General features: G+C 45.5%; 1 protein-coding gene across 2 annotated transcripts in view; it reads right to left on the reverse strand.

Moving 5' to 3' along the window:
* HACE1 (HECT domain and ankyrin repeat containing E3 ubiquitin protein ligase 1) overlaps positions 1-19,660 on the reverse strand; it is an 86,950-nt gene that overhangs the window by 7,133 nt on the left and 60,157 nt on the right. For both annotated transcript variants that reach the window (XM_090037238.1, XM_090037244.1), the window contains exons 20-22: positions 15,681-15,812; positions 4,603-4,701; positions 4,251-4,321 (exon numbers count right to left, since the gene is read on the reverse strand). In XM_090037238.1, coding sequence (XP_089893364.1) covers positions 4,251-4,321; positions 4,603-4,701; positions 15,681-15,812 — 302 coding nt within the window. The remainder of the gene's footprint in view (positions 1-4,250; positions 4,322-4,602; positions 4,702-15,680; positions 15,813-19,660) is intronic.

Raw genomic sequence — 19,660 nt, forward strand, 5'->3', positions numbered from 1 at the left:
TTGAGGATCTGCTCCATGATTTTTCCAGGGACTGAGGTGAGGCTGACTGATCTGTAATTTCCTGGATCTGCCTTTTTCCCTTTCTTAAATATGGAAATTATGTTTGCCCTTTTCCAATCATCTGAGAATCTCCTAATCACCATGAGTTTTCAAAGATGATGGCCAGTATATCTGCAATCACATCAGCCAACTCTCTCAGCACCCTGGGTGCATCCCATCCAGCCCCACAGACTTGTACACATCCAGCTTTTCTATATAGTCCCTAGCCTGTTCTTTTGCCAGTGTTGGCTGCTCACCTCCTCCCCAAACGGTGCTGCCTGGTGCAGTACTTTGGGAGCTGACCTTGCTTGTGAAAACTGAGGTGAAAAAGGCACTGAGCATTTCAGCCTTTTCTGCCTCCTTTATCACAAAGTTGCCTCCCCCATTCAGTAAGGGCCCCACACTTTCCCTGATCCTCCTCTTGCCATGGACATACTTGTAGAAACTTGTAGATCTCAACCCAACTCTATTTTTTTTTGTGCTTAGACAACCAGATTTCCAAGGATGTCACTGCAGTTACATGTGTACATGCAAAGGATTTACTTGTATGTGCTCATAGCTACATGCAAATGTAAAAGATGAAGTTTGGAAAACTATAATGCTCAAAGTAACAGATCTATTGCTAATTGAAAAACAAAAAAACTTTTCTGCCATGAGATATACCCAAGGCAAAACTTCGGTCATAACTAGATGCATTATAGGAGACAAGTAACATTAATCTAATTAATTTCTACCAAGTTCCAGTACAGAGCTTTAAAAAGGTACTGATGAAAAGAATGCAATTCCTGTTGCAAAAAGCATATATGAGTATGTTCACACAAGTCTCATGCAAGACTTATAGTCAAAGAATCCTGCTGAGGGTCAACAGTTCATTAAGAATGCTCTGAACGAAGTGGATCCCTGTAACAAGGAGCCAAAATGCTCTTGTTACTTTGAGAGAGAAACAATAGCAGATAGCACCCAGGCACCTGAACAGGGGCTGGCTGCAAGAGGGAAGGTAACAAAGAAACACTGCTGCCTAGGCAGTGAGCTTCTCATTTAGCTAAGGGCACGCCTGCAGCCAGCCAAGGGAAGCCTCATGACTGGAAGGCAGCAGGGGTTAGGAAGCATATAAGCCCGGACAGGCAGTCTGGCCCTGAAGACTGCAGAGGAAAGAGCTCCTGCAGGATAGTGCCTAGCTGACTCCTGAAGTGCCCTGGAAATTCAAGTAAGGTGCTGAAGGCAAGCAGCAGCTTATGACCCAGGGCAGGGGGTGACGTTTGATTATATAACGGGTAGGCTAAGGGTTTTAGTTACAGCAAGTGTGTTTGTTTCCATTTTGGATTTATATCAGCAGACTAGATTGGGACTTCCAGGGGTGGAGGAGGTCACAGTAGCACCCAAGCAGGGCAGAGATAGGACCAGGGGCAGAGGGGGTAGCACCTAAGCAGGGCAGAGATGGGGCTGAGGGGAGGGGGCCCAGTGCCCGAGCATGGCAAAGATGGGGCCAGTGGGCAACGCCTGAGCAGGTCAGAGATACTGAGGTCAAGAGACCTGAGCCAAAGCAGGTATGACAAGGGCTGGAAGGCCTAGGAAAAGGGAAGGGGCAGGAAAAAAAAAAAAAAAAAAAAAAAAAAATCAGAAAAGCTGCGGTCCCAACAAGGTAAAATGAAAGGATAGCAACATCTGTGAGGCATGCACATGACTGCAGGGGAGGATGAAGGCTATGAAAATTTGCCCTTGAGGCACTTAATGTGCTAGAGTACAGCTTGTTAGTGGACACGGGCTCACTCCGGGACCCCTGGGCAGCCTCCCTTTTCCAAGTTAAATAATTACACCAGGGCATGGCAGGAAAGAAAGGGGGGGTGTACCTAGAGAGCCAGGGTGAAGCAGATGCTACGGGGCTAGCAGGGGGCATCATGGCCATCCTTAGGGCCCAGTGCTTGCTACAGTCCAACTTTGAACTTACTCTGGTGACATGCTCTATGGAGAGTTTGAAACATGACCCTGTAACTTAAAAGAATGTTGTCTGCCATCGGACTGAGAAATAGCAAACTGAACTAAGATAAGAAAGCAGATTTCCTTAAGAAGCTGAAAAACCAAGTCATGAAAAAGTACAGTTAAAATACACTACCCAATTCTGCAAGCCTTGGAGAAATGGATCAAAATTCACATATAAACTAAAACTGCCATGTTCTTCAGGGACAATATTCTTAACAGATAAGGAAAGACTATTGGAAGTTGGGGGCAAAGCCATTTTGGTATTTTGTTCATACTGTGAAATTATTTGTTACAAGAACAAGGATGGCCAAAAACCTCTACGCTATTTCTTGCTCACTAAAGTAAAAGGAAAGAAAAAATTGCCAAATTTTGCCATTCCCAAAATGAGAGAAAAGACAGAAAGAAAGGAACAAGTAGAATAAATTTTATCCCCTCCAAAAAAAAAGGAACAAGAGAGAAAAATTAGATCTACAAAGACCACATTATTTTGTAATAAAATTTTATATTGCTATATCTTGCAAATAGGCATATGGAAATCCTGATAGGCTTACTTAGCCATGCTTGCCATTATGAACAGCATGAATTAGTGAGTCAATCTTGACTATGAGGATAAGAAAAGCAGCTTTTAAGACAATGAGAACCAGAATTTGGGACAGACATCTTGGAAGGATAACCTTAAGAACTGCCTAGCTTGATGATAAATTCTAAGGCTTAACTTTATGTTGCTTTATGCTTATTTTAAATGCCAATCAAAGAAACAATTTAAGAAGAAAGATGAGTTTGGGCACTCAAGTGTGTTATGGGCTAGAGCAGTATATAATGACTATGCCCATTCAGGTATGGATTCACATACATATTTTCAAAGCTTTCAGATACATCAGTAATCGGTGCAGAATTGAGTATCTATGATAGCCAGATAACTATTCAGTCAATATCAAAAACCTCTTGTTGTAACAAGGTCTGCAAAAAAAAAAGTAAAATCATTTGTTTTGTGACTTGATCTTCAAATTTAGCCTTGTTAAATAACTGGAACTAAAGATTAACTACAGATCAAATAGGAGACAGTAGTGAAATCACAGCAGTAAGCGAGTACCAAAACACACCATATTTACTCATATCCAAGATGTGGTTTCTTCCCCATTCAGCATGGGGGAAAAAAGCTCATCTTTGGATTTAAATAGGAGGTAGGGGAGGGGAAACTGAGGGCTGCAGCAGCTCTGACTCTGGCCCCAAGCCTGCATCAGGGTCAGTCAGAGCTGCAGCAGACACCTACGCCCTCTAACTTCTACCCCCCCACTCAGGATTAGGTTGGCTCCAGCTTCATTTCTTCCCAAAGCATGGAACTCTGTTCCCTGCCTGGATGAACAGCAGTGGCACTGCTGGGATGGTGCTGAGTGGCTGGGCCACATTTCTGTACGCTCCATGACCCAGGAATGAATGGAGTCAGAGTTCAGTCATGCCAGAGGCTGTGGGGTGGTAGGTAGTAGTGCAGAAGCTGCTAGGAGCAGGCAGGCTGCAGGGCAAAGAAATGGGGGGAGGGGCAGAGGGCAAGAGGGCCACCTGATCCCCCCATACCCACTTGTCCCTCTGCTTTCCCAACTGTAGAAGTAGGGAGAACAATTTTAAGATGACCCTCCAATAATTAGACGCTATACCTGCAAATTATAACAAACTTGGACATTTTTCCACCAGCATCGCTGGCAAAATATAGAATCTAATCTTAAATTCAGGTAAATACTGACAAGTAGTATACTGTTGGCAATATAAATGTTAGCAAAACATATTACCTAGGTACTTTATGAGTATATAGGTTACCCAATTAAATAAAACAGCTCTTGTTTGAGTTATTCCTTATAACAATGTCCTACCTAGTTAAGGCAAGTTTTAGGCCATTTACAGGTATTGGGGAGAAGGGGGAAAACAGGCACTTTAAGCTCGGGGCACCCCTGCACCAAGCAGAGCATATGCCCAGAAGAGGCATTACGTTAGTTGGACCCAGCTAGCCCAACATCTATATAGATCAGGTGCTTCCATGTAACTTTTTGGCACTTTTATCCAATAGTTAATTCAAACAATAAAAGCACCAAAAAGACCCACTGAAGCACCTGATCCATTCAGATGCTGCAGAGCTAGGTCGAAACTAAGATTTCTTCCAGTAAATCATTGTTTTTTTTCCATTTCTGTCAGCACCCTTAGATAACTATATATATGGTACATGAAACACTTCTCACCTGCCAGTAACAAACTGTAACAACAGTACTCTCTCCTCCTGAGTGAGTTCTTCCACAACATCCCAAAACCACTAAACAAAACAAAACAAAAAGTTAGTTTACATTTCCCATTAATCTTTTTTGAAACCAAAATAGCGAATACAAAAATGGCACATTTGCTTATCTGTAATTTAAACTATGGAAGTTACTACCTCTGGCACAAAATCCATAGACAGCTTTACTATGCTCCATGCCCACATGAATAATTTACAGCAAAACTCTGGTTAACCTAAGTTTTTACCAATGAATGGCAAAACAAAAATTCTGAGGAATTAAAATACAGTATTTTACATCCATTCAGAAGGGACTTTACCTGAATAACTTGGTCTCCTCTTTCATAACCACTTGTGTATTCTGTATTTTTTAGCCAATCATTCACATCTATTTCTGGCATACCAGAGAGCAAAAGTTCCTTCAGGAAAAAAAAAGAAAAAAAAAACCAAACCCTTGATTAGTCTTTCAAACTGTTAATTTTAAAAGTTTATTTACCTCAATTAAAAAATAACCCTGTACAAAGCCAAAATGCCTTTTCTGTTCAGTTTCAGCCTGCTTCAATATTGTATTCTTAATAACAGAAAAAAGATTAAATCTTACAATAAGTCTCCCATATTCAAAAAAGGAGAGTTCACAAATTTATGCTCAAGTCCAACTGTCAGTTCTCAAAAGTAAAAATAATAACGATCAAGTATACTGTGAAACAAACAACATTGAATTTCAACTGAATATAACAAAAAACTCTTCAAATTGTAGAGTGTCTCAGCTATGAAACTTAGTTCTTAGTTTTGCCAAGACGACAGACATGGCCTCCACTTTTAAAATACAAAAGACTGAAAAGCCATTTTAGGCTAGAACTGTTTTTCGCTCCCTTATGGACTTCTGAGTAAATGTATTAAGAGCAAAGTTAAGATTTTTAAACTACAAAATATCCTACCGCAGTCTCCCACCTTTCATACTGCACACATTCATCAAGAGACCTGAAGGGACGCCTATAAACAGGTTTTGAGGAAAAGGAGTTTGTCTCCAAGGGTAAGCTTATGGGTTCACACTAAAAGGCTGAGGGTGGCATTTCCCTTCATCTTAGAGCAGAGGTTTTCAACCTTTTTAAACAAGTGTACCACTTCTGTCTCAAAGTTTCATCTCATGTACCCCTTTATATTTTTTTATTGTTTTTAAAGAGGATGGGCAGCTTGAGGGTCCACACAGCTAGGGCAGAGAGTGGAACGGAGCCGCACATCCGGGGGATGTGGGGGCAGCTCCTGATGCTATATGTACCCTGGGAAGGCATGGTGAGCATGTGCCCTCGGATCTGTGCACAGAGCAATCCCCACCGCACACAGCTCAGTCCTGTGCCCCAACCTGGCTAGGCAGTCCTTGCCCCGGCCCCAGCCCCACTCCCTCCTCCACAACAGACTTACCGGCTGGACCTGGCTGCTCTCCATGGGGCCAGGCAACACTCCTGGCCGCCCACAAGCTGCATTGCAGCTGCACATACACACATAGCAATTACCAGCCATATCAGTTCTGTGTAGCCCCTACAACCCTTTTAAGTACCCCTAGGGGTGCACATATCCCTAGTTGACAACCACTAGGTTAGAGGAAATTGTTACTGACCAGTTTTTCCTTCCTGCTATACCTCCCATTCATTGTTTTAGGATTCTTGAGTTTTGTTTTGTTTTTTAAATAAGATATAGCAGATCCTCCCCAGCAAAATATTTAACTCAGACAGATAGAACTTTCAACCTTCTTTTGGGAATTATCTGAGCACTTAGAATAGAAAACTGAGAACTAATGATGTTATTTATATAAAAGTACCCACTTCTCCCCCCAGTGTGTTTACTGGCGCGACCCACACCAGGCAATGAACCTAATTGTTGCCTCCCTCGGGCACCTTGTGCCGGCAACACTTATATAAAAGTACCCAGGTATGAATGAGGTCAAAAAAGACATGTCCTAATACTAGACTGGGGCAGACCCAGAAGGGATGCAGTAGTATGATTGCATCCCCTTTATGACCACACAGCAGAAGCAACAGGTGTAGACTTTTTTATGTTCCGAAATAAAGGAGGGACCAGGCAGGGAGGAGGAAGACTGCTGCTGCCACCAGTGTCCCAAACTGAATCCAGCCCAACCCCTGTGCAACCTGGCTGGAAAAGGACAGGTACTCCTCTCACCCCCAGAAGAGTGGTGATAGTGGCAGGTGGAGGAAATGGAAAAGGGAGTGAGGGGAACATGCCTTTGAGCTGGACAGAAAGGGGCAAGGGATTCTTATCAGCTTTAAGGACTGATCCCTGACTGCTGTTTGCCAGCAAGGGGAAGAGGTGGGAGCTGGAAGCTGGAGGGCAGGGTGCAGGCACCTCTGTAGCACTAGTCACTGCACCTGCATCCCTCCTTCGCAACATCCTGGATCTGCTCCGTGTCCTACTAGACTTAAGCTACCACTCATTCTCTAGATAAAGTGGATTTCTGATGACACCATGATATCAAATGCAGAGAAATTTGCTCAGAGCATTACTGGCAAAAGAACCAGTTTTTGTTGGGATTAACCTAGTGCCACAGCTGAGCCCCTCCTCCTCCCTTGGCTTTCTCTCCTCATGAGAGAGGAAACAACTTTCATTTCTGTAAAGACAACAAAATCCACATTTGTTCTGGTTTTGGGTACAAGAGACTTATATCCAGTAAAGCAGGTAAACCTTAATATTGGGATATTAAAGATCCAGTGAATTAAAGAATCTACCAATGCTGAAAGTTTCTTTAAGGATAGTTCAACCAATCCATTTGCTCCCAACTAAAATAACTTAATCTTTTAGATTAAATAAAAGTGGAAGTTAAAGATCTAGATTTCAAAAGGGCAAATAAAAGCATTATGATAGAAGGAAGCCTCCAAATAATAAATTAAGTACATAAGAACTGCCAAGTTTACCTACACTGAATCGTGCTGCCAACATACAAAACTTAAAATAAGGGATATTGGAATCCCTTGGAATAAACCTTAAAAATATTTTCTGTGCTTTTATTATTTTACAGATCTTTGAAAAAGGAAGAGTTCTCCAAAGTTTTTGTACTTTGGGATACTTAAAACAAAAATCTGCACTAGTGGAAGACACCAACCCTTTAAGCTTTCCCTAATATTTGTTCTAAAAGGGAAGTATCCTTGTATCTCTACAATAAAGCTGGCTACAAATTTGGTAGGTAAAAACTGTAAGTATTGAAGTGAACAGCTGAAATGACAATTTTTCATTTTAAAAAATAAAGCATTTCTTGTTTGTTGAGGTGATTTAATATATTTAAGGTTAGTTATCATACAAGCTATTTACTGATAACTTCAAAATACAGCAGATGTTCCCCTGAGCACCGCCAGGAGTAACCAGGAATAACGGTCACAAGCTGGCAGAGGGTAGGTTTAGGTTAGATATCAGGAGGCACTACTTCACTGTCAGGGCAGCTAGGGTCTGGAACCAGCTTCCATGAGAAGCAGTGCAGGCTCCTACCCCGGGGGTGTTTAAAAGGAGGTTAGATGCACATCTTGTTGGGGTTGTTTGACCCCAGTATTCTTTCCTGCCATGGCAGGGGGTCGGACTAGATGATCTGCTCAGGTCCCTTCCGACCCTAGAAACTATGAAACATTTCTTAGTGTTTTTCTGCATCCTGTCTGTGGCAGGGCACTATGTGTGCCTGCCACTTTAAGGCCCTGGAGCTAGCAGCCTCCAGGTGCCTAATGAGGGCAGCCGTTTTAGGCTCAAGGCTGCTTATATAAACGAGGCAGTTTGGCAGCTGGAAGGTAGGCAACAACATCACCTGGCCTGAGGGCTGCCAAGTTTCATCAGGAGGTAAGGGAGGAGCTGTAGGGGATAGTAGGAGGCTCCTGGTCCTGGGTATGACCGGCAACTACACCCTGCCAGGAGTGGGTGGCCTGGTGGGGCTCCCAGTGGCATGGGAGCCCCTAGGAAAGGCCAGGCCAGTGGTTACCCTGGTGAAAGGTGGGTCGGGGTGCCTTAACCCCTAGCCCTCACCTTAGGGTGGGTCGCGGTACACCGGAGGTAGTTGTGGAGGTTTGAGAGCCTGAGGAGGAGAGTTGGGGCCGGGCACAGCTACAGCCACCCACCTGTGGAGGGAAGCCCCAAGACCCCGAGTAAAGGGGGCATTACGAGCAGCATAAAGCCTCCAGTGTGAGGGGGGCCAGCACTGTGGAACCACAGCAAGACGGGGCAGTGATCAGAAGCCCCAGAAAGAGGGCAATGTGGAGCCCTGTGAAGGGAGAGGGGGGTCAGCCAGAGGGCAAGAGAGCTGAGTCCTGGCCCCAATAAGTCCTCCACTGTTGGGAGGCAGAGTGTGGGTCAAAGATAACACCAGTCATAGCACCACGACCTGCTGCCCAGGGGGGAGTGAGAGTCCTCTGTGAGACCCTGAGGCACCAGCCATGGTGTGAGGTACCCCAGCTCCCCACATCCATAAAGGAGGACCCGGAGAGGGGGACCCCAGGATAAGAGTATGAGTCATACATCAGGGCCTGCCAGAGCTTCCCCCGATTGGCCCAGGCAGGGGCCAGGACCAGGAGAGTCAGAAGGGCAAGGAGGCCCACCGAGAGGGATGCCCAAGAGCCAGGGGCCTGGGGTCCCGACTGGCCTGAAGGTGGGCCGTGGCTACTGTGAGCTGAAGGTCTCAGTGAGGGGACCACACCTGAAGGGGAACCAATGGCAGGGCGATATATGGCCTGGTATGAAGGCGGCAGAGTCCGCCTGAAGGGTGGAACCCAGGTGGGGGCCTACAGTAGGATTCTGAGCCCCATCATGGCAGACTGGCGCATATAAGAACATCATGATGTCATCAGCAAGGCTTGGGCTATGGTATGGGGGAGGAATGTAGCTGCAGATAGTACTCCCTAGCAGTGGGGCAGGAAAAGGGCAGCCTCCCGCCTAATTGCATCTATTAATTAATCAATTAAGACCAAGGCATGGCGGGCGAGAAGACGGGCAGTTAGCCCAAGAACAGGTGGGCAGGCCTTGTGGACATCGGCCCCAGTAGCCCCCATTACACTGTCATAAAAGAAATCAATAAAAAAATTGTACTTGTCTAATTCACTTTGTAGCATCTAAGTCAGTCATTGGCCTGATACCATAATCTAAGTCTTCTGATGCTTTCTTTCAACATATCACGTTGAAAGAGCCTACCAAGATATCAAGTGAATTTCCTGATGTGATAATTATAATATAGGAGCTTTTGTCATGTTAATATATGCGATGCATTATAAATGCATTACTGTAAGTACTGGTCAAGTACTTTTTGGGATTTAATTCTATTCTAAATACACATTATTTGAAGAAGCGAGCGACATGCTGGGGTGGGATGGGCTTCACCTCTCTCCTCAAGGCAAGAATGTCTTCTCTTCCAGGTTGGCTAATCTCATACGGTGAGCTTTAAAACTAGCCTCACCGGGGGAGGGGGCTGCAGGAAGACGAGGAGACACCACCCGAGCAAGACAGGTGACACATGTAAGGAGTGCCCAGGTAAGTGCAGCTAGGCAAGGCCTTAAATGCCTATCTACCAATGCTCATAGTATGGGGAACAAATAGGAGGAACTCGCCCTCAGAATAGCCAGTTCAGACCCAGACATAATAAGGCTTACAGAAATGTGGTGGGATTCATCCCATGACTGGGCAGTTAGCATATAGGGGCTATAGGCTTTACAGGTGGGATAGAGATGGAAGGAAAGGTGGGGGTGTGGTGCTCTATGTCAAGGAGCAATACACATCCTCTGCCAGCAGAATGGGGTCAGAGGAGGGGTAAGCTGAAGTGCTCTGGATCAAGATAGAACGGGGCCGTGCGATCTAACTGACCCCCCAACCAAGGGGAGGAGCTGGACCAGGAATTTTCGGGCTAGCTTGCAGAGGCACTTAAGGCAAGGGACGTAGCTGTCATGGGTGATTCAAATTACCCAGACATCTGCTGGGAGAAAGTCAGCCAAGTCGGCCTGTTCCAGGAGGTTCCTGGACGAGAGACAGGACCTCCACTTAATTCAGGAGGTGCAGTCCCACCAGAGGAAATGCCCTGTTGGACCTGGTCCTGGCCGCAGGTAATGACCTGGTAAGGGGCCTCCACATTCTTGACCACCTGGGTGATAGCAATCATCGTTTGCTAATTCACCATCCAGTGCAGGGTGTCAAGGGCCTGCAGCAAGGCAGTAGCCCTAGATTTCAAGAGGACCAACTTCAACGAGTTGAGATTAGTGGGAGAGGCGCTGGGGTTCTCAAGAGCAGAGGAACTCAGTGCCCAAGATGAGTGGTTGTTCCTTAAGGAGACAATACTCAGGGCCCAAAGCGTGACCATCCCAACAAGAAGCAAGGGGGACAAGAGTGCCCAAAAGCCCCCCCAGCTCACCAAGGGCGTCTGGGAATGCCCGATTGCCAAAAAGGCGGTGTACAACCAGTGGAAGGGAGGTGCTCTCTCCAAAGAGGAGTATACCTCCTCTGCTCGGGCCTGTAGTGGGGCTGTCAGGAAAGGTAAGGCGGACATAGAGCTAGGACTAGCATCTAAGATCAAAGATAACAAAAAGTTCTTTTCAAATATATAGGGAGGATGAAGAAAGCATGGGGAAATGTGGGGCCCCTGCAAGATTCTCTGGGCAATCTGGTGGTTGCGCCAGAGGAGAAAGCAGACTTCTTTAACCAATTCTTCACCTCCGTTTTCTTGGGCAGAGACCAGGACTTCCCCACCGTGATGCAAGATGGACTTGAGGGAAATGCCTTCAGACCTCAGGTTGGGGAGGACTGGGTTAGAGAGCTTCTGAAGGGGCTGGATGTGTTCAAATCAGTGGGTCCAGATGCCCTCTACCCCAAGGTGTTGAGGAAGCTAGCAGGGGTTATTGCAGGACCTTTGGCACAGCTTTACAAGCGCTCGTGGTGCTTGGACCAGGTGCCAGATCTTTGTAAGATAGCCAACGTGGTCCCCATCTTTAAAAAAGGGAGGAGGGAGGACCCAGGCAACTATAGGCTCATCAGTCTTACCTCAATCCTAGGGAAACTCTCTGAGAAGATCATCAAGGAGCACATCTGCGATAGGCGGGCTTCAGGGATGATACTCAAAGGCGACCAACATCGTTTCATTAGGGGCAGGTCATGTCAGACCAACCTGATTGCCTTTTATGATCAGGTCACAAAAGCAATGGATGCAGGTGTTGCTGTGGATGTAGTCTTTCTGGACTTCAGCAAGGCCTTTGACACCATCTCCCATCCCATCCTTATTAAAAAACTAGGCAACTGTGGCATTGATGCCTACACAGTCAGATGGATTGCAGATTGGCTGAAAATTTCATACTCAGTGGGTGGTGGACGGGTCATATTCAACCTGGGGGGAAGTGGGCAGCGGAGTCCCCCAGGGCTTGGTCCTTGGGCCCGCGCTGTTCAATCTCTTTATCAGCGATTTGGACGACAGGGTGAAAATTTGCTGATGATACCCAAATTTGGGGTGAGGTGAGCATGCTAGTAGGGAAGGAAAGACTGCAGCAAGACCTCGATAGGTTGCAGGGGGGGCTAACAAACAGGATGCATTTCAATACTGACATGGGCAGTACTAACCAGCAGCACACGAATAAGATGGGAAACTCCCTTCCTGAGAGCAAGGAGGCAGAAAGGGATCTTGGAGTCACTGACTCCAAGATGAACATGGGCCAACAATGCGAGGTCACGGTTGGCAGGGCTAACCAGACCTCATTGCGCATCCACAGGTGCATCTCAAGTAGGGCAAGGAGGTGATCCTCCCCCTTTACGCAACACTGTTCAGGCCACAGCTGGAGGACTTTGTCCAGTTCTCTGCACCCCACGTCAGTAAGGATGTGGACAACACAGAGGGTCCAGAGGAGGGCCACCCACATGATCCGGGGACAACAGGGCAGACCCTTCAATGAGAGACTGCGGGACCTAAACCTGTTCAGCCTTCACAAGACAGGGCTGAGGGGGGACCTGGTGACCATTTATAAACTCACTAGGGGGGACCAGAAGGGTTTGGGAGAGACCTTGTTTCTCCTAGCGCCCTCTGGCATAACAAGGAATAATAGCCACAAGTTGTTAGACAGTAGGTTTAGCTTAGACATCCGTAAGAACTACTTCACTTGCAGGGTGACTAGGATCTGGAACCAACTTCCAAGAGAAGTGGTGCTGGCTCCTACCCTGGGCGTCTTAAGAAGAGGCTTGACGCCTACCTGGCTGGAGTCATTTGAGCCCAGTTTTTCTCCTGCCCAGGCAGGGGATCAGACTTGTAGGTCTTCAAGGTCCCTTCTGAACCTATTTCTATGACTCTATGATTAAGCCCTGGTTATGCACTACTACTTACACTACTGGATAGGAACCACAGAGTGGACATGTGACAAGTCTGTTTGACAGAAGAGATTAAATTACAAGTTTACATAGTTCTTGCAGGACAATCTCAAAAAGCAAGAAAAGAAATAACAGATACAGGGTTGCTTCTCAGCTCTTTATCCTATGACACCACCCTTTTGTGCTGAAATGTACTTTGAAGAAGACGTGCAAAAAACACATTCCTATGTTACATTTCACCAGTAAAAAAATGTTTTAAGAGTTAATACATCTTATACCTGCATATATCAAGCAGTTTCAGTCAGTGTTTCTCAAACTTTTTATAGACCCCTACCACACCTGGGAAAATGCCAGCTCTTAGTTTTCACTCTTTGTTTGACTAATAATAGAACAGTTCTTTTATTCCAAAGAACTTAAATCCCAACTAGGGATTCACATTTGAAATCTCTGGGTTTATCCTATGAATCACGTTTGCACACCTAATAGGGGTAACATTATGTGGCACCCTGCAGCACCTTCAAAAGGAACTCAAGTGTCCCAAGGGCTGTGACACCCTGACTGAGAATCACTGACTTAAATATATATACAAAAGTGGAGTCTGAAGTTCAGACTTCCTAGTAAAAGTAAATGGGCAGGGGTGTTTTATAGAGCTTCTACTCTGCTTTCTGGTTTTATGATAAGGTGTTCTATTAAGCTACTCTGCTCCAGAGAGGGGTTTTGTTGAGTCAGATTACCCATTTTCACAATTTTTTTTTTAGATAGATCCATATCATCTTGTTTATCTTTTACTTTCAACAACACAGAGAGCATCTACATTGTCTCACTGCCATTCCTGGGAATGCCACCAAGCAGCATGTCTTGCACACTTGCCCCCACTTGTATCTGCCAAAATCTCATAAATGAAGCAATATAGATGCCTGAAAGCAGCACTATACATGTCCTCAAGTACTATGCTTCAGCTGTCTCAGACATATTAACTGGCCTATGCTCTGTGACAATAAGGAAGCTAACATGTCTTAGTTCTAGGACTGAAACCTGGAATGAGAGCAAGTGGGCTTTGCAACACTACTAGGTACACTAAAAAGCCAACATACACATCCCTGTGTTCTTATTTGCCTATGTCTTTTTGAAATTGGGGGCTTTTGAAAATCCTACTCAAGTACCCATATCTCATGAAGACAGAAAAACCATGAAAAAAAAAAAAAAACTCAGGGGAAAGAAACCAAAAGATGCGAAGCACACTTGCTCTCTCTCACTCCAGGGTTCAAACCCAGTGCTGTTTTGCATTTTATCCAGTAACTTTAATGCAAAAGGATAGGTAGCCATGGAAGCAGAAAGCAGAACTCCACAAGGGCTCCCTACTCACAGGGACTTCAGAACCAGGTTCTCCCCTGCTTGCTGCCCTTCTTGCCCCATGAATTTTGGACCCTTGGCTGCCAGTGGGCCATCTTCAAAGAATAATGGAAGGAACCTTCAGCCAAAAAAAAGCGTAGCACTGTCCTGGCACCTGGAAAATGTGAAAATCCCATCATGCTGATGAGACTAAAGCCAGGGTGGGCAAAATACGGCCCACGGGCCAGATCCGGCCCACAAGACCATTCTATCCGGCCTGCTGGGCCCCTAAAAAGATGTAGAAAATTAATATTTCTGTGCTCTTGGTTCCTGTCAAAAATGACACGAACCAAGGGCAGCAGGACCCAGGGGAAGCCCAGCAGGCTCCAAAAACAGCAGGCCTGCCCGGCCCCACCCCCCAGCCAGGGTTTCTGGGCTGGGACTATGTGGCTACCCCAGCATGGGAAGCTCAGGTAAGTGGGGGCAGAGGGGACCCTGGGCAAAGAAGGAGCGCAGTGGGGGGAAACAGCCCCTCCCCACCCCACGCCTGGTGTCCCATGCTGCAGCTACTTGCAGCCCGCATGGGGCTGCCTGTGTCTGCTCCGGACTGCCCCACGTGGGCTGCGAGCACCTGCAGCGCGGGCGCTTGGGCTGTGGGGTGGGGGAGGGGCCGCTTCCCCCCCACGCTCAGCTTTTCCCTGGGTTCCTTCCCTTCCCTTACCCACCCCATGGGCGGTGCTCCCTGCTGCAGGTGCTCACAGACCACACGGGGCTGTCCGGAGCAGGCACAGGCAGTCCCAGGCAGGCTGCGAGTGGCTGCAGCATGGGGCACTGGGTGGGGAAGGGCTGCTTTCCCCACCCCACTGCGCTCAACACCAGCTTGTAACCTGGCCCCACTGCCAGGCTGGCACTTTTTGGGCAAGTGCTCTAACTGGCAGGCAGTGGACTCCTCCTGCTCCCACTGTCCATCTGCAGTTCAAAAGGCACAGACTTATGCAGCTAAGCCCAGGCAGAGTAGGGTATTTCAGTGTAGATTCCACATCAATAGAAACATCTAATTAAAGGATGCAGGACTGCCACCTGTCTGGTAGGGAGTAGGACTGTGTTAACATCATATTGAAAGTGGAGGAGGAAAGCAGAGAAGAGGAGAAAATTGGTACTCCTTCCCCTTACAAGCTGCACCAGGGATGGTTGGAGAGCGCAGCTGTTTCATCTGCTTCCCCCTTCCGCTGAAAAGCTGTACAGCACATGCACAGTGAGCTCTCTGAACTTACCAACTCATCAGCATGAGTGCTGCCAGAACCTGTACTGACACAGCTCTGAAATCCAAGGGGATTTCACTGCCCCTTTTTCCCCTGTTGCCGAGTTCTGCCATAGCCAAGGGCAGGGGTGACATGCAGTATTAGCATTCAATAAGGGCATTACTGCACTACCAAGGGAATGGAGGGTACCCACATCCCCATCACACATGCCTTTCCTTGGATCCACTCATGATTCTAGTTATGTGCAAATGGTGACGTTTCTCTATTCAGTTCATAGATAGACCTATGTGCCTGAGCGCACACACCTGAATTTAACACAAGACGTAGTACATCTGGGGCTAGATCTAAAAAAAAAAAACCAAAGTCATGGATACCAAGTATTTATCTTCCACAGAACGGAGCCTTTACTTCTATATTATTACATTAGTGATCTACAACAATTGCTGAGTGCTGTCAGTTACAAATAATGCACGCATACTGCTACTCACCAGTTCATATTCATCAAAAAGTTGTATAAGAGAAGGTGGTATGAACATATGAAAACCTTGTAAAAAAGCATTTATCTGAGGTTGAATAGCTCTTGTCATTCGAAGTTCAGTAACCAGTTGGACATACTCTGCCTAAAATAGAAGAAGTTTATGAGATTACAACATGAGACACTATATAGTATAAATATATGCACATAATCCTGAATTCATTATTATTATTATTCCAGGTAAGTTCTCACTAAGGCCTTCAATGCATTCTTTCCTCACCTAAATAAAGTCTATGCCCTACTCCAGCACACAGGGCGCTCAACTATTTTCCTTTTTGTCCCCACTTGTTTAACAAAGGCATATTTTGGAAGCTGTTTTGGGGAGTAGCAAAAAAGGGCAGTCAGAACATGGGTTATGATTAAGACCAAGGATGAAACCTTAATTTTTTCCTTTTACCTGTCAGTAAAAACACAACTTCAACATCCCTAATGAAACTTCGCATGTAATTTCCTTTTCTTGCTTTTTAAAAATGGGAGGAAAAACTTTAAAAAAGTTTTAAAAACTACAATATTTGATTAAACATTAAAATGCAGTACCACATACTTTGAAATTTTGAAGTGGAAGGTTCTTTGTCCACTTTAGAAGATACATAGTGAATGAAGAAAGGTCTTACCGCATTCTTTTCTATCATTCAAAATTTTATTCCCATGACCAATCAGAAACGAAAAAGGCTACCAACTGAGACAGAAAAGTCTCTCTCCTAGCATTAAGTTGCCGAGATGAAACTGGCCTCATACGTGCCAGTGTGCTCCATCTCACCATTATGCCCACTACAAAATTCTAACACATTCTCTTTACTCAAGGCTGACACCCTTCGAATTTAGAACTTGGATCTTATGCCAAGACTACTTCAAAGCTAAGGATATTAAATCATTTTAGACTCCCAATGATGCATGATTTCTAATTATGAAATGATAGGTTGTGCTTTCATGCTAACATGCTGAACAGATTAACTCAGTCACTGTTTCGCTTCAAGACAATGGGTTTTGATTCATATTAGACCTCATTTTTTAATACTATACCCAGTGTCCTATCTAATCACTGGTTGGGAGCAAATCAATTAACTTTGTGCCTCTACTTCTCCAATCTCATGCTATGTAGTTAGGTTATGTTTAAAGTTTTGTGGGGGTTATGTTTAAAGCTTTTTTTTGTTTTAAGATTCCACTAATTTGAAAAAAAAAAAAAAGTCACAGGAAGAGACATATTCACTGAAACCAGAAAACAATATCGTGTGTTACTAGTGCTTATAACAGCAAAAAGAAATAGTTATGTTTATGAAATATCTTCAGCTAACATCTCTGTGTTTTGGGAGGAGACAATGATTTCAAGAGACATTAGCTTTAACCTAATATTTCTAACAGAACTACTTTTGTCTTTGATCTTTAGATCAAATTCCATGCTTTCCAAAGTCTCAAAAAAAGATCTGTTGTGTACCTTCAGCCAGTAGGAAATATGGCTTGTAAGGGCTAAAGAGTTGAACTGTGCTATGAAAAAAATGCAAACAGAAAATGTGGAATAGACAACAATTATCTAACTTCCCCTTTATGAAAGTTGTAAGCTGCTTAAACTTATTTAAATTTAGCCTATTCCAAGAATAGAAGGTGCTTGTGATTATCATTACAGTGAGTTTAGTATTATAAAAGCCTTCAAACTTTAGAGACCCAAATTCTAATACAAAATTGGTAAACAGTAAAAGTATTTAGTAGTGTAACTGTAGCAACTGGAATGGATACCTCTACTCTAAAAAAAATAAAATAAAAATCTTGCTACATGGCAAAACTGAAAACCTTTCATTAACAGCCTGGAATAACAGAAAATAAAGAGACCTTAACAGAGAATAAGAAACCTGTACATAAGAATGTACATACTATGTATCAGTATAAGAAGTGACTCTGTTTTTTCCTCCCTTTTCCCCCCCCCCCCTTTTTTTTTTTTAATATAATCACAATACTCATACAGAGAGGTATGAGCCTGTCATCAGATGCTATGAACAGACTTGTAGAGAACTGGAGTCCTAAAAAGAAAGAGATAAACACATTTAAATGCAAAAATTTAGGGAAATGGAGAGAAGAGAGTGCTGCTGAGACTGGATCAAACATGACTAATAATAGCATCCAGGGTCCACTCACCTGCTCCTCTACCACCATGATATATGCCACTACCTGCTTACAATGGCCCTCTCCTGTTGGACATATGAGGCAATCTCCACATGAAGGAATGAATGGATACCTATCTGACATCAACTCTAGAAAGACACAAAAGCCTGTGGCAGAACTCTAACTTCCCTGGACATTCCATCATTGACCTCAGAGTAGTTGTTACTAAACAACACTTGAAAAACGAACCTGGAAGCAAAACTGCAAAACAAGAAATCATCCACAGACTAGATTGTTATACGTGTTCTTAACAGAGACTCCAGATCCTTACCCCATTAACTGGGCTAGCTTTTAAAACCCCTATGTCCCTCAATAAGCTAATTGCATTGTTTCTCTCTCCAATCCACTTTTGCCCATCAGCAGCCAGACACCCCCTCCTTTCAACCCGCCTTTCCATATCCTTTCTATTCAAATGACTTAATTCCTTTCTATTTAGTACCCTTGAGACTCCTTTCATAGCATCTGATGAAGCAAGCTGTAACCTAAAAAAGTTCATCCCTCTCTGAACAAGTAAGGCCAGTTCCAGATATCACGCTTTTACCAGTATCAGTGATCAGAAACCAATTTATATGTAGAACACAGAAGAGAAGCTTGGCACACAAAACTGACTTGTACTAGGGCTGCGAAAAGCTTTGGTTGCCAATTTGATTCGGAGGAGATTCAGCCCGATTCGGTGGCTGAATATCCAAATCAAAACTGATCAGGAGACCCATTAAAAGGTCAGAATCAAATCTGAAGCCTCTGAATTGATTCAGAAAAGATTTGGTTCACTGGGGAGAGACAGGGACAAACAGACAGCTACAGGTTCTCCCACAGCAGTGCCTGCTTCTCCCCAGGAGAGGGGAGCTGTGGGAGAAGCCCCCATAGCTGCCCTGCCCTGCCCAGCCCCAGCCCCAGCCCCAGCCCCCACCTGGCACCATCCTCCCGGCACTTAAAAAAAAACCCCAGTCACTGGCTATAGCAGCGGCGATCAGGGCCTCTGAGGTCTTGTGGCAGAGCCCTCCCCTCCCCCCCGGCAGGGAGCACCAAGGATCACTCCCACCGCTTGGCACCCGTGCAGCAGCTGCCCCATAATGCGGGTGCAGTGTTGTTCGGCAGGACGCTGCACGCTGTCTAGGAGCTGGGGCCACTTGGGGTGAGCAGTGTCAGGCTCCAGCTCACTGCTAGAACTGCCCCAGCTCCCAGACAGCGTGCAGCGCCCTGCCAATCTACACTGCACTCATGCCATAGAGCAGCTGCTGCACAGATGCCAGGCAGGGGGGCAATCCTTATTGCCCCCCACTGCACAGGGGGGCTCTGCCATGAGCCGTCAGAGGCCCCGATTGCCGCTGCTACAGCCAGTAAGTATGGGTTTTTAAGTGCTGGAAGTCTGGGGCCAGGCAGCCATGGGGGCTTCTCCCACGACTCCCTCTGCCCTGGGAGAGGCAGGCACAGCCAGAGGAGCCACAGGAGAACCTGCAGTCACTTGGCTGTGCCTGCCTCTCCCCAGCTGATCCGAAACGCCAACTCAGCGCCAAAACTCTGAAACAGATTCAGCCAAATGGAAATGAAACAGTGATCTGAAACACCAAAATGAGTCGCTGTCCCTCCGGAACAGCCGAATCCAAAACCAAAATGAAACCTAGCCGTTTCGCACAGCCCTAGTCTGTACCATAACAGAACAGAAGAGCGCACAGACTGGTTTAAAGAATGACAGAACCTGGTCTAAGATTTGCCCCCATCATCAATGAGCAAATGTGTTTTCTGTTCACTTGTGAGCTAAGCTATGCCGCTTAC

Source organism: Crocodylus siamensis, chromosome 1 (assembly GCF_052110815.1).
Source record: "Crocodylus siamensis isolate JL-2025a chromosome 1, ASM5211081v1, whole genome shotgun sequence".
NCBI lineage: Eukaryota > Metazoa > Chordata > Crocodylia > Crocodylidae > Crocodylus > Crocodylus siamensis.